Source organism: Martes martes (genome assembly GCF_963455335.1).
Source record: "Martes martes genome assembly, chromosome: 1".
NCBI lineage: Eukaryota > Metazoa > Chordata > Mammalia > Carnivora > Mustelidae > Martes > Martes martes.
The window spans coordinates 5,287,165-5,302,748 of NC_137888.1; the positions used below are offsets into that span (position 1 = coordinate 5,287,165).

General features: G+C 44.0%; 1 protein-coding gene across 2 annotated transcripts in view; it reads left to right on the forward strand.

Moving 5' to 3' along the window:
• The window catches only part of DSCAM (DS cell adhesion molecule), a gene marked incomplete at both ends in the record, with an annotated part of 750,628 nt that overhangs the window by 694,420 nt on the left and 40,624 nt on the right, over positions 1-15,584 (forward strand). For both annotated transcript variants that reach the window (XM_080825484.1, XM_080825483.1), the window contains 4 exons: positions 1,434-1,532; positions 4,900-5,088; positions 6,316-6,606; positions 9,992-10,168. In XM_080825484.1, the coding sequence (XP_080681610.1) occupies positions 1,434-1,532; positions 4,900-5,088; positions 6,316-6,606; positions 9,992-10,168 (756 nt within the window). The remainder of the gene's footprint in view (positions 1-1,433; positions 1,533-4,899; positions 5,089-6,315; positions 6,607-9,991; positions 10,169-15,584) is intronic.

Consider the following 15,584-nt stretch of genomic DNA (forward strand, 5'->3'; position numbering starts at 1 on the left):
ATATTGCCCTAATATTTAGTTGGGTTTTTAATATAGTACATGTGGTTTTTCTTGATATCAAATACAAAATGTATGTGACAAATTCAAGATAGTTAAATTAAAATCATGCGTAAAATCCCAAATGGCCACTGACTGGGTTCAGGTTTGAGTGAAGAGTGGTATTTTATTAGAAAAACCAAAGGGTGTGCTTCTTTGGATTTAAGTGCTGGAACATTAATAAATCACAGTGAGTAAAAATAAAATCAGGTTGTCCTCAGTGGAGGGGAAGAAGAGGAGAACAACTATATTTTTTTTTTAAAGATTTTATTTATTTTTTTTGACAGATAGCGATATCAAGTAGGCAGAGAGGCAGACAGAGAGAGAGAGAGACAAGGAGGAAGCAGGCTCCCTGCTGAGCAGAGAGCCGGATGTGGGGCTCGATCCCAGGACCCTGGGATCATGACCTGAGCCAAAGGCAGAGGCTTTAACCCACTGAGCTACCCAGGCGCCCCAGAACAACTATATTTAAAAAGATAATAATGCAGAATTGATCTGAAATTTCAAGTAAATTGGAGTCGACAGAATTCCATGGTTTTTCAGAAGATTGACCGGATATTGTGAATCTAAATAGGTCAGGTTTTCATACCTTTGGGTTAATATATATGGGCCTCTCTCTCAATGAAAACGAGATGGACATTTTATAGGAAGTTTCTGTATAATTTGCATAACGTGATTATGCATTTCTTCAGTGTTTCTGTCCTTGGTGCTGATCCAAGATAATATTGAGGCCCACTGGTTAGAAGTATGTATTCTTCAAACCTTGTACGAGTGTGCAAGTTCCTGGACAGCCCCTCAATGGCACACCTTTGATTTCCAGAGCTGAGCGTGTGTGTGTGTGTGTGTGTGTGTGTGTGTTGCATCTTGGAGGAGTAGCTAAAAAAAGTGGAAAATTTTGCAATTCTTCTTCACACTAGCCACTCTCCCCTCCTCCCCTCCCTCCCCTACTCTTCCTTCCCCCAATCTCCTCTCCCCACCCCTCCTTCCCCTGTCACATCCCTGGGAACAGAACAGCTAAGTGGATGCCATTTATCTTTCTCACTTGGATCATGGCTGAAATTCAGAGTAACGCCAGCATCCTTAGTAAGTTTAAAGAAGACTTCAATCAATGATGAACGACTCAGAAATTCAAGGGATCAGTGAGGAAATGAGTTAGATATAAATCCAAGTAGAAATGTGGTTGAATTTTCATTAAATAATAGATTCACTCTGCTCTATCTCTTTAACCAAGGACATCAACTAAATAGACATTTTGACAGAAGTGAATTGCATATTTTGGCAACCTAAAACACTTATTTAATAAATGGCTGTTAAAAATGATTTGGTAAATGGCTGTTCAAGCAGATTAAAGATGTAAAAAACTAATTCTTGTTTTCTAAAACCTGTTTCCTATCCAGTTCCACCCGATCAGCCTCGACTTACAGTGTCCAAAACGACATCTTCTTCCATTACACTCTCGTGGCTCCCTGGAGACAACGGGGGCAGTTCCATCAGAGGTAATGAGCAGTACGTTGCCCACAGTAGCTGACTGTCACTACTCCCAGGCTAATAAGTGACACATCTCCACCAAATAATTGTTATATGTTAGTTATAATTAATTCCCCACTACTTAAACAGCAAGCCACACATTTTTATGGTATTTACTGAAACCTATCATTCAGCCAAGGCATCTCATTCACAAAATTACCATTGTTCCTCCAATCTGAGTGAAAGATTCACAAAGGCAGAAAAGAAGGAATTTGGTAATCTATCCCCCAAGATTCTGCATACTGTTTCTTCCCCATGTTGTCAGTACTACATCATTCATTCACCCCTGTATCCAATCATTCATTCAAGTAATTAGTAACTACTAATATAATTTAATTACTAATTAAACAGCTATTTTTCTCATTTATAAAGCATGAAAAGATGGGGAACCTAGAGTTTAGGGAGGAAATGATCTATTTGCGCCAAGTTTTACATTTAGTCCATAGCTGAAAAGAATATAGTGTGAAAATCCTAGTCTGTGTAGAGTTAGAGAAACATCATTCTGAGCTAGCTGTGGCCACAGGGAAGGTAGAGAACCCAGAGGAACATACCAAAAATGCACAGGAGTGGGGGGCAGGTCCTAGAGCACATGGGAGGGGACTTCCAAAAGCAGAGGACATCCCTTCTTCTGAGTGGGGAGGTTGAGCAGACAACTGGAATTAGGGGGTCATTTCAGGGTGAAGCCAGCAGTGTGCTAGAGCTAGCTCCTTACAGCTCATGAGAGCAAGCTGTCCTATCTCTTTCTCCCCTTATACCCAGTGACACACACAAGCTGGGGATCATTACATGCCCCCCAAATTAGAAATGCAACTAGTCAAGGCTCTTTTTTTTTTTTTTTTTGTACAGCCAGTTGTTAAACATTTGTCAGTCCGAGTAAAGGGGAAGATCTTCCTTTTTTTTTTTTTTTTTTAAGAAAACAGTGAATTTATTTTTTTTAATAGTTGGCTGATTGGGGATGAGAGGTTGTGTTTGTAGGTTTGAGGAGTGTGGGGGAAGATTTGTAACAGCTACCATGTAAAATGCACAGGGAGTCATTAATAGACCAACAAAACCATTGTCAAGAGGGAGTGAGGCCGCAGCTGCATATAAATAGCCCAAATTGTGGTGGTCACAATTTCACAGTCTCATGACTTTGTCAAGTGGGGCTGGGCACCTGGGAGGAAGAGTGAATTTGCTGTTTACCAGAGCTGCTAACTGGCAGAAAAAATGTGGCTAGAGTTAGAGTAGTGTGTGAAAATAGGCTCCTTGTAGAAATGGTCTACAGAAGGTTCTAGACTGATTAGAGAACATTGTTATGGAAAAAAATGGGGCATTGAGGCAAGAGTTCAATGGACTCTGGAATTCAAGGCTCAGCTAGAGTTTGGGTTCTGTAAGTGTGAGAGCCTGGAAAAGGTGGTGCAGGAAGTGTCAGAGCAGAAGGTCTTGAAGGTGAAGCCATTTTAGTAATAAGAGTTTCCAAGGAAAGACAACCAGGGGTCCCTGAAACACAGTGGTAGCCAAAGCCATTGGCATGGAGGCTCCTATTGCCAAGGGTTACAAGAACTTTCCAGATGTGATTTGGTTGGAAGAAATCAGAAGGGAAGTGTTCTTCCCATGCTGTTCAGGGGCAGCAGGGAGGTGGTTTGGACAGAGCTAGAGTGGAACCCAGGTAGTGACAGTGGGATCATGGGGTACCCAGATCCCTCACCTACCTGTCAGATACTGCAGAAGCTTTGAGGGGTACAGATCAAGGAGACTCAAATAGAAAATGAGGTTTGGAAAGGAGGAGGGATCCCACGGCAGCAAAGGGCCAGAGGGGTGAGAAGGAGCAAAGAGTAGGGAAAATCCAGACCCTGACCACAGAAGAATTGAGGACACATGACCTCCATGTGAGAGGTCTGCAAAACATTTGATGCTGCCAGTGTGGGCTTAAAAGCCTCTGTTGTGTGGAGCTGAGAAGTGCTTTACCTGTGCTTAAGAAATACAGCTCCAAACACCAGAGGGAAGATAGCAGTCCACCAGCATGAGGACACCATGCACCAGGCAGGCTGGTCCTGGGTTGTCTGGGTGTGAACATGGAGGAGATGGGGACAGAGAAAACTGGACCTATTTTTCCCCCTCCCAGGAAGTGACTGGGTTAACAGGAATGGTGACTATAACAAGGAGGAGTGTCCCGGTCATCACAAGGGCCGGGAGAGCTGGCTTCAGATTCTGAAGGTGGGGTTTGACTCTCACTGACTTACAGGGCCCTTGAATGGTCATCTCACCTGTATGGACCTCAGTGTCTGGCTCTGCACCATGGGGACAATAATCACTATCTTCTAGGGGGTTATGTGAGGTAATGAATGCAGCGGGCTAAGGACAGGGCTGGCACCTGGTGAGCACTCAAGAAAAGGACACTTGATGTTCGTGATCATGGAAATACAGGTGACAGTTATCATGTACAGAATTGAACTTTTGGAGGGATTTTTCAGACTAAGGAGAAGTCAGGTGACTGTTGAAATGTTAGATTATGCTGAGTGAAATAAGTCAAGCAGAGAGAGTCCATCATCATATGGTTTCGCTAACTTGTGGAGCATAAGGAATAACACAGAGGACATGGGGAGATGGAGAGGAAAAGTGACTTGGGGAAATTGGAGGGGGAGATGAACCATGAGAGACTGTGGACTCTGAATAACAAACTGAGGGTTTTGGAGGGGAGGGGTTGGGGGGCTGGGTGAGCCTGGTAGTGGGTATTAAGGAGAGCACATATTGCGTGGAGCACTGGGTGTGGTGCATAAACAATGAATTCTGGAACACTGAAAAGAAAAATAAATAAATAAAAATTTAAAATAATTAATAAAAAAAAGAAATGTTGGAACGGCCACAGGATTTAAAGCCAATTCCCTTAGGGATTGCGGACTGGGTAGCCTCTGGTTGAGGAGATTCCTACCCCCTTGACAACATATCCCTTTTCCAGAGCTTTGGTACTCTTAAAAATAATTCCGCTTCAGACCATGTTGATACCCAAAAATTCAGGCACATGTGGACTGAGGGCAGATTTCTAGAGACATAGTGTCCATCCTCTGCTGCCTGCTACACCTTTTAAAAGGAAATGGGGAGAAAGTAGTTTTATTTTCACCACACCAATTAGCAATACACTGTAGTAATATCTGGCGTGGCCTAAATGCTAATCAGAACATCATCACAGCACTCCTCCCAGCCTGGGTTCAACCTTTGGCATCAGGGAGACCTCAGATGTTTTCTTCCAGAGATGCATGAATGCTGAGAACTCTCATCCCATACAAAATGCCAACATCCACCAACTCCTAGTAGAAAGGAAATAAGATTCTTTTGAATATTCCTTGTGTTCTGTAGGGTACATATTGCAGTACTCCGAGGATAACAGTGAACAGTGGGGAAGTTTTCCAATCAGCCCAAGTGAGCGTTCTTACCGCCTGGAAAATCTGAAGTGTGGTACTTGGTATAAGTTCACTCTAACTGCCCAAAATGGAGTGGGACCGGGACGCATCAGTGAAATCATAGAAGCGAAAACGCTGGGGAAAGGTATGTGTGCCTTCTGCCGTCTGCATTTCCTCTGCAATGGGGCATTGCAATCCAGATAATGCATCATATATCTGCATGCTTTTTTGTGAGTTTGAACTTTGTATTCCCAAAATGGGTTTGGATGTGTTGCAGTGTAATGAGAGAGAGAGTTGGTCCTCAGGATATACATGGTTCTCTTCCTTCATTATCTCATTTACAGCAAAAATGAAGAGTGTCGTTTGCAAACCAAAGGCTGTGGTGCCTACATAAATTGCCCTGGCTTGGTCACCATGAAATGCATCATTTACCCTCTCACCTTACCCTCACACCTTCTAGTGTGACCTTCTCCCCCCATCACCCCATGCTTCGTTTATGCATAACTTTCCCTTTGTCTCCAAGGACCCACTTTTCAGGTGGGAAGGGACTGGGATAGACTGTTGACCATTAATGTGAGTTGGTTTTTTAATCTGAAACATGAATCTTTGAGGAGATAAACTCCCAGGTGGTGTGGAGTGGGGGCAGAAATGGTGCTCAGCAGTGAAATTGCAATCTGGGGGCACCAGTAAGGGAAGGGGTACAGTGGCACAGAAGTCTAGGAGAGGCGGTGAAGAGAGGGTCTTTGGAGCTTCCACTCACATCTGACTCTCATCTGGTGCACAGGACCACACTGGATAGCGAAAGAGCCAGAGATGGGAAATCAAAGGTGTTACTTGAATCTGGCACATGAGTTTGGTTAAGATTCAGCAAGAGTTCAGAGGATGAGGGATTAATTTATGCAGAAATATATCCATTAGGTCCCTGGGCTCCAGTAAGAAGTCCTTGGGTCACGAGAGACACCAGTTGGTACTTCTGAAATCCAATTAGACTTATCTTGCGTCACGTCCCTCCACACAAGAGTGGAAATAGGTCATCTCAGCACATAGTACGGTTCCTTCAGAATCACTCAAAGAAACACATATATGAAAATAGCATTTTTCTTTAGGAGCTCTGACATGCATAACAATAACCTCTACCCACCCAATTTTCCCTCTCATACCGAGGTTATTATAGTTGGAGACAACCCACTGGTCCATAGGTCCCTATAAATAATGGACAAATTGGGACTGGTCTATGACCCAGACTTGAACTGAGCTCCTCACCCAGGTGGGGAAAGCAGCCAAGGGGAAATGCATGACAACACAGATGACCAGCATTCCTGTATCCCATGAGCTGGTCCCATGAGCTGAATGACTGTGCATTCTCCCACAGAACCCCAGTTCTCGAAGGAGCAAGAACTCTTCGCCAGCATCAACACCACACGCGTGAGGCTAAACCTCATCGGTTGGAATGATGGCGGCTGTCCAATCACCTCCTTCACACTGGAGTACAGACCTTTTGGGACCACGGTCTGGACCACAGCTCAGCGGACCTCTCTCTCCAAGTCCTATATCCTGTACGACCTGCAGGAAGCCACGTGGTACGAGCTGCAGATGAGGGTGTGCAACAGTGCTGGCTGTGCGGAGAAGCAGGCCAACTTCGCCACACTCAACTACGATGGCAGTAAGCTGGCTGGCTTTGTGGCCCTCCCACACATGCATGTGCTTACAGTCCCTTTCCCATTCAACATTCATCCGGGGCACAGAGTGACCAGTGCCCACAGATCCCTTTAGGCTTCAGAGCCATTCAGCTGGCTCCCTGTGGGATTCCCTAGTTTACTGTGTTCATGGGACCATGGATCTGCTCCAGAAATAAGGCACTGAGAGCCACTGGGAATCTCCTTAGGGCATCATGGTGCAGGAGTGATTTCTCTTCGGGCTGAAGGATTCTTTACCTTCCCTTACCAAACACATGGTTCTGTACGTTTGTCAATGACTCTGCGCTAACACTGCTTTTGTTGTCTCCCCACCCGTTCCCCACCACATCCCAACCCACATAACTCCCTCTTTGCTCTCATTTAGCCCTTAGACTGCATGGGCAAAAACAGTCTTCATGGTACCGGAGCTTCTGGTAGTCCCTGAGCAGAAAGGCAGGCACTGATGAAAGTAATATAATATCATAGGATGTTGGTGTGCGTCCTGCCCCTCCCCGCCGACATGCGCAATTCGCTTGGACTTTCTGAAAACCAAGCGAGGTATCATGTACTGTTTAGTCAACCAAAAATAAGCAATAGGAAATTTTATCTTTTTTTTCCTACAACTAGAATCAAAGGCCATTGATTGATATCTGAACAAATGCCCAACCCAGTGAAGCTGAAAGATAGAGGGCCATTGATTGTTGTGGAACAAGTTAGGGAAAGTTAGGGAACTTTAGAAAGTCTTAAGCAGTTATACGTTGGTGCTGATTTCTACAGCTTTGCAGTGACTTTCACTCAGGGTAAAGCAGTGACTGAGTTAGGTGCTCAATCACAAGAAAAGACCTGCCACAGTGTATCAGGATGCTGGGAGATCCTGGCTTAGAACCCCCCACCCCTCCAAGCTTTCTGACCAGTTCCACTGACCAGGTCAGAGCACAGTGTTGGATGGCTTGGTCCAGAAAGTCTGCATGCAAGCAAAGACCCTACTTTTTCCATCCATAGGCAAGCTAAAGAGTGGTTCCCTCCTCTGCTTATGGGTACTTGGGATCTTGCTTAATTAAAGCTCCAGCAAACTGCCACTTCTTGGGAGTACAGTTTATACTCTCCCAAGGATAGTGTCCATGAACCCAAGGACCCTGAAGCTAATGAGGTGATGTAGACTGGGATCCTCATTTTATCGTTTTCTCTGGGACTCTCCTGGAGGGCCCAGAACAAGTTCTTTGTGCTCTGGCACACTGGAAACCCACCCCAAGTCTCCTGCCCAGGGCCATGTCACCACGAAGTCCTCCCCAGCCAGAAGCCTGTCTGGCCTCTAGTATTTCTAGCCTCGGGCGCATGAATGTAGGAAGATCTTTAAGTAGAAGTTGTCTTGATATTATTGGTGACACCAGCCTGGAGTCCTGCCTCTGCAGTGCACTCCACCCCCATGGCCCTGGAAGAGCTTGCCCAGCTTCTGGACTGCAAACCTACTGCTCAAGAGCCAATGCTCTTTGTGGGCGCCCTCTGTCTAATTCCTAGCTTTCAGTTACAAGTGATGTCACTCAAAGTGTCCCATCCCAAGGCACCACTTACAGGCAGAGTGGCCCTTCCTACTGGCTTTCTCTTCCAACATGGTTTAATTCTTTGATCTTACAGAATAAAGGACTTTGACTTACCAAACTCTTTATTTTGCATTTAGGTGTTCCCCAAAGTCCTCTGCTAGCAGGTACACATCTGGGCAGAAAGTATATTTCTTACTTTAGCTTATTGGCTTACCTTAATTGACTTACAATAATCACACGCTGGCACGGAGCTTCTCTATAATCTGTAGATACCAGAGTGCTGGGCTCCAGTGTGCATACTGGTGACATGGTCATGCTAATCTTTTAATTAGAAACCACTCACATGAAGAATTTGAAACGTGATTCAAACTTACAGAGCACACCGAAGAATTTAAATGCTTGTCCTCTTAAAAAAATGATGTTTGCATTTTATCCATGAACTTAGATTATAACCATGCAAAAGTTCTGTGAGCTACATTTAAGTTCCTGAAATCTGAAATAATTTTATTACACTAGGAAATAAAAATACATATTTTTATTTCCCTTGAAAAGGATTACATATTTCTTTGAACTGATCTCATAGATACATAGCTTTAACATCTCTTTTGTCGTATCTGACTGAATATTTTCCTTTCATTTGGAGAGAAACAGACATGGACAGTGAGCCTCACACCTACACCAGTCCGATCTCGGACTCTTCCATGTCTGTATTTGACTCTTTCTTCTTCCATTTCCTTACCCAAACATTTGCACATGTCCCTGTGCTGCCTTGGTTTTACAGACCAGCTTCACCTGCATCCCATTACGTGGGTTCTGAGCATCCCCAGATGTGGGTTTCCAGCTAAAAATATGACACAGGTGGAAGAACACTTTTCCTGACCTGGGCTGATAACATAGGGGACCGGGATTCTATTATCCCTGCTCTACTTACTAAGTGCAGGATAGAGATCATTTTTGCTCAGATGGAAATTGCATTATTTTTGCATCGTTTTTCCTGAACCACTGACTTCCTGGCCCTTGTCTTACATGGAAAATACAGTGGCACGGAGCATCTTACGTAAGGGAATGTGCCGAAATGCACGCTCCGCCTAGTGCAGGTGTGTATTTGAGTCTCCATGCCCATCATATTCAGCCTCTGCCTAGAAAGCAGCTTCCAGTAGCTCAGAGTTCAGTCTGCTTGGGTGTTTCCTGATAATTCTAAATAATCTGAATCTCTGATGCTGTAGAATAATGCCTGATCCCTAAGGAGCTTGTTTGTAGACCTAGATGCTTCCTCCTTGAAAAGTTGTCTTCAGCTCTTAACTCTAAAATGAGAGTTTCTAAAGTAGAAAAAAAGCAAGTGAATCACCAGACCAAAAGGGATGCAAAGCTTCTTTAAGCCAGTATAACTGGTATAGTCTCCCTGCAGACTTCTGTCCACTGGCCAGACCTATTGTTCTTCCTTTGATGTGCAGGTTTTCAAGCAGTTGTACTATGGGTGACCATTTCAGGGAAACGCATGTGGCTTTTTTAAGCACCTAGTCTGGACATTGTGCTTTCAAGTGCCTGCACCCAGCGGTACATTGCAAAATGAAGTCCCTTTCAAAGAAATGGGCTTCACCCTTTCTGCAAATCCTGATTTGATGTTTTGTCAAGTAAGTTGCAAGTTGGGCAGAGGAGGGTCATGAGAAAGTAAATCAATGAGCCAGGACCTAGATAAAGAACTCCTTTCATTTCTCATCACCCTGGACACCCCTGGATCACACAGCGCGCCTCTTATAACCGTCATCCCTAAACCCTCCACCATGCCGTCTTCATTAATAGTCATCTAACACCATGACCCTGCTTTCAGGTACAATCCCTCCACTCATTAAGTCAGTTGTGCAAAGCGAAGAAGGCCTGACAACCAACGAGGGGCTCAAGATGCTTGTGACCATCTCCTGCATCCTGGTGGGGGTCTTGTTGCTGTTCGTACTCCTGCTGGTGGTGCGGAGGAGGAGGAGGGAGCAGAGGCTAAAGAGGCTGAGAGGTGAGTGGCGGTCCCCCAGTCACCTGCTTAAGCCACTCTCTCTGGACAGCCAGCATGGCGGGAGCTACTCCCCAGGAGAAGGTCTCTTATTCTCCAGGCCGGCTCTCCCAATGGCCTGACTCTGTGATACACCTTCAGCAGGGTTGCAGAGCCCTCGGGGAAGAGTCACACCATGTTACTACCCAACACAGTCAGACACTGAGAGAGAGTCAGCCTCACACCAGTTTCCTAAACCAGAGACATCAATAGGCAAAGAAAATTATTTTCTCATGGGTCTTTCAACTCTGCTCGCTTTCCCAGCTATCTCAGCAAGGCCATCGATTATGGCATCCTTTAAAAAGACCAATCGCATTTGCTGTGGCAATGAGAACTACTTTATTGCCAGGAAGAGGAAATTGAGGGCTTATAGTAAAGCATTGTGAGGCAGAAAACACACATTTTCCCAAATTAGAAATGTGAGCGAAAGCCCAGTGTAAGAGTTTCACTCAAACAACAAAAAAACCATGGAAGACAAGAGCCTTGGCCAGACGAGCACTATTGTGAGCAGGCACCATTATTATCATGTCCAGCTCTGTGAGGTCCCCGGTGATGAAGCTATTTTCAGCTTCTGGCCGAGAGCCCTTCCTTGCCTTTGCACCACAATGTGAGGAAAACGAGCTCTTTCCAACAGGAAAACCCGTCAGGAAGAGTGGTTCTGAGTCCTTCACTTTTCACCTGTCACAGTATTCCACCAAGTCCCTTTTTTGATAAAATGCATGGACACAATGTTCTCATTTAATCAGTCCAGCGTGGACTAGAATCATGCGGCATTCTGCATATTCCTAAAAGTTATACCTGAGGAACAAGTCTGGGAACCCAGTCCCAGGACTTATCTCGGACGTCCCCAGACATCACTGATACACACAGAAAACACTGACATCTTCTGCAAACACTTCAGTTCACTGCCATCTCGTGAGAGCAGTGGTACTTTCTCCTGTCTGCACCTACGAGAAGCATTTCTCTTTACAAAGCCCTAACACATTTTTCTATCAATTTGCTTCCACTTCACCAAAAAATTAGAATATTTAAAGTACATCATGCTCTGTACATGTTAATAGCCCTTCCGTTTAAATTTCCCACAGCCCCATCATTCAGATGATCCATCGATCTCACTGAAATACCCTTGCTAAATCCCATTAACCACTTACTTAATTTTGCAGAATTACCTTACTAAATCCTGTATATCCTAAGCACCATATTTTGTGCTTGTTTTTTCAACATGAAGAGAAAGAGGCTTCTGAACGTTGGGTTTAGTGTAGGAGGCAGACACATGAACTTCTACCAGGAAAAGAACAAAAATGTCATGAATATCAAAATAGGGCTTCAAAAAATCCTACATATCCACAAAAGAGGGAGCAATTAATCCCAACTGGGGAGAGAAGGGGACGCCATCTCAGAGCTACATAAGAGCCACATACGGCTTATGATGTTGAGAAATCCAATGTAAGGTGAACTGTGTTGGAGTACATTCACAAGTGCTCATCACTAAGATAACAAAGGAATGTTTTTCTAACCCTTTCGCAGACAACAGAATCCCATATTCTGGACTTTAGAGATAATATTATTGAGGAACCAATAGCTGACGGACCAGCAAGGTTCTGTCCTTATTGCATTTATTTTTATTTTTTTAATTATTTTTATTAACATATAATGTAATATTTGTTCCAGGGGTACAGGTCTGTGAGTCATCAGGTTTACACACTTCATAGCACTCACCATAGCACATACCCTCCCCAGTGTCCATAACCCCACCCCCCTCTCCCTATACTCCTCCCCCCAGCAACCCTCAGTTTGTTTTGTGAGATTTAGAGTCTCTTATGGTTTGTCTCCCTCCTGATCCCATCTTGCTTCATTTTTACCTTCTCTATCCTCCCAGCCCCCTGCCCTGCCTCTCAACAACGTGGATGGAACTCGAGGGTGTTATGCTGAGTGAAATAAGTCAATCAGAGAAAGACAATTATCATATGATCTCCTTGTTGCATGTAGATGGCCCGATCTAACTAGCTGCATTTCAAAGGCTATGAATTGTTCACGTAACATCTTCTAAGACCAACAGTAATTTCTTTTTTCTTAATCATTTCCATTCAGTCACAAGGGTTTGGCAGCAAGTGCATTAAACATGAAGGCACTCCTTCCCGGTGTTCTGTCACCCTCTGCCAAGTTCGTCGCCCCCCCCCCCAACCCCGGCCCCATTGAATTACCCCTTCCTTCCCAGCTGTGGTTTAATTTGCCCCATTCTACCCATCATCTGAGCCCCCAGTCTCTAAAGATGCTAAAGGTGCTGCTAACTCTTACCAACATATTGGGCTGTACTGATGGCAGGCCCACACACTTTATTATTATTCTGTTGTTGCTGTTGTTGTTGTTGTTTTTATTTAAATTCTGGTTAGTTAGCATATAGTGTATTAGCTTCAAGTGTAGAATTTAGTGATTTATCACTTCCATACAACATCTGGTGCTCATCACAAGAGCAATGCCTTATCATTCCGGGATTCCTTCGCAAGGGCTCCCACCAGAAGATATCCTGGGACTGGCATTGTTACTGTGGACATCTCTACTCCTAGACACTGGTATTTCATAGGGGCTCTTGGTAAAGAAAGCAATACATCACATTGGAGAGCACAGCCTTTCCCGCCCCAGAAGCAGTTTTGATTTCTTTGTGGCTGAGGAAAGACAAAGCCTGCACAAAGGTTTCAGCAGGAAGAAAACAGTACTGTGGAAAAAAGTACTGTGGAAAAGAGGGTGTACTTATGCGAGATGCTGGGGAGCAAAGAGTCCCAGGAAGTAGCTTGCTGGGTACAAAAGTGTCTGCCGTCTTGCATTTTGTACACTCTTCACAAAGCCTTCCAAACCCAGCATCGGACAAGATGGCAGCAAGAGTGCAAAGGACGGAGGCCCCAACTCCTGCTGCTTCCTAATGGCACATTTTAACGCGGAGGCACAGAAGTAAATTCAATTCAACAAACCGTTGTTGATCATCTGCCATGAGCTGGCCGTCACCACTTTTTAAAGGAAACATGAAATTTTCTTATTAACCACTTCTGTTTGATCACAAGTGTTTGGCTAGGTCCCAAAGAGAAAAATGAGGACAACAACCCTGTCCCAGAACCACAGAAGCTGACATTCTAGTAACAGTGAGGAAAGCCTTACAAGAGACAGACATCTTTCTCTAACTGTGAAAGTGCAGCACGAAAGAACAGAATAGGTGATGTGAGTTATTGGGGAGGGAGGAGGGCTGGACTTGCCCCCTAACATTTCTCTTTTAGTCCAGCAGAGCCCCCAAAATGTTAGTTAATAACATCAATTTTTTCCAACTCACTCATAGAGGAAAACTGTAGCCGGAGCTTAATGTAGTAGGTGCTTCTCTATGAAATAGAGTTCAGTGGTAGAGTCACCCAGTTTCAACCTGACCCACATAAGGCACAGATCCTGGGCCTGGATTAGAATGAGTTCAAATATATTTACAGATTCAACAGAAAGGGTTGCTTCGTATAATATTGTTATTGTCCCAAATAAGGACATTTCTAATAATATGTCAGTGTTGCTTGAGCAACCACCAATGAGTATCAAAACTGGAAATAAAATTTGAATTATAGAAAAATATTGTGGGGTCCCTAATGGACACTATTAAAGTTATTATTTAAGGTCAACTTCATATTTTTTACTTGTTTGAGTGTTAGAAACTACTAAATGTTTATAAGCAAGGTATGTTTTACTATGTAGACAAACAACCTAGTTAGGTGAATATAACATAACATTCTTTTAGGTAAAAATGATGAAAAGAAGGAAGGAAGGAAGGAAGGAAGGAAGGAAGGAAGGAAGGAAAGAAGGGAACCAAGCAATTTAGCCAACCTGTATTTCTTCCTTCCTGAGAACTTCACTAATTTTAGAGCATAGCGATCTTCTAAAGTCTGAATTGTCTGCAAGTGCTACATTTAAAAAAAAAAAAATCTGTAACCTTATCCAGGAGTCCAGAAGCAACATTTTGCTTATAATCATGCCCTGATTTCTCCCCACTACTAAATCCTTCAAAGTGCAAGGTTGCGGAACAAATCCCTGGCTGGGTCCATGATCCCAGAAGCCCCAACCTTGTAAAAATTTGATTCCCATGTCAAGTAATCAACACCAGCATCACTAAAAACTTCCTCCTTTAGTGTGAGTCTACCCAAGAAGGTGCAAAATTATGTTGGCACCAGCCAGTTGGGTCGACTGGCATGCCAAGCCTAAAAGCCACTTTTGGAGCTTCAAATAAGCTACAGATAAAAATCAATGGAGGGTATAAAATTTGACCACACTTCCGTGGCAAAATGCCTTTCATCCTGTGAACAGAAGCGTAGTTATTTTAAGCTTGCTTTGAAATGGGTTAATATTATAAAAACAGATCAGTTCCGGAAGGCCATTCCCAGAGAGAATGTGGCCTCGTGGTTCTACATGGGCACAGATGAAGGGGGGGGGGGCGTGAGGGATGGCTATTGTCTGCTAAGCTCCAACATCCCTTTCATCTGGTCTGCAAATGAGCTAAATGCTTTCCTTAATTGTAGGACCAAAAATGTGCTTGAACTTCAATAATCTAAAGAAGCAGCACAAGCTTCCAATCCCAAATAAACCACAACTTCACCAAGCTAATAAATGCCCAAGTTGTGGTTCATCTGGGATCAGAAGCTTGTGCTCTGAAACTTTCCCTTCCTTCCTTCCCTCCTTCCCTCTGTGCTTCCTTCCTTTTTTCTTTCTTTAAACCTTAATTTCTTAATAAAATTATTATTTCAAAACTCCAAATTTGCAGTGGGAGAATTGAGTAAAAGGAGCTTCTGTATCAGAGGGTGGGGAGCGAAAGAACCTTAGGATGGCGGCAGGGCCAAGCCAAGGGCAGCTAGTGGAGTGAGGGACAGAGAGCAGGCCGTCAGGAGGGAGAGAGGCGGCGTCAGTCCTGGCGCCTCCCCCGCCTGGGTATTCCAGTTGGTCCGTGTTTGTATTTGCAGTTTTCTCAGATTGCAAGTATATGTGGTTTTCTTTTTTGGATATTTATTTAGTTGTGGTTTTTGGATCAGCTTTCAAAGCACACTGATGATTGGAAGTCCTATTTGTCATCTGGTAAAAAAATATATAAATGCAGACTCATAGCCCTTATGAAAAAAGCTGCTTTATGAGATCCATTTCAATTTCACAGAAAAGCAGGGACTGTTGTCAGGGAGTTTACGAAGAACTCTTGGTAGGATCGTAAATCTAGGTAAAATCTGCTACTCCCACGCCAGTGTTCATTTCGGGGGTGTGTGCTAGTCCCTGCCCGACAGCAGGGTAAAGCTAAGCATGTCCCACTCTACCTAACCAGAACATCAGAATGAAAGTGTAGACATGTGGCAATGATGGGATTTCTCTT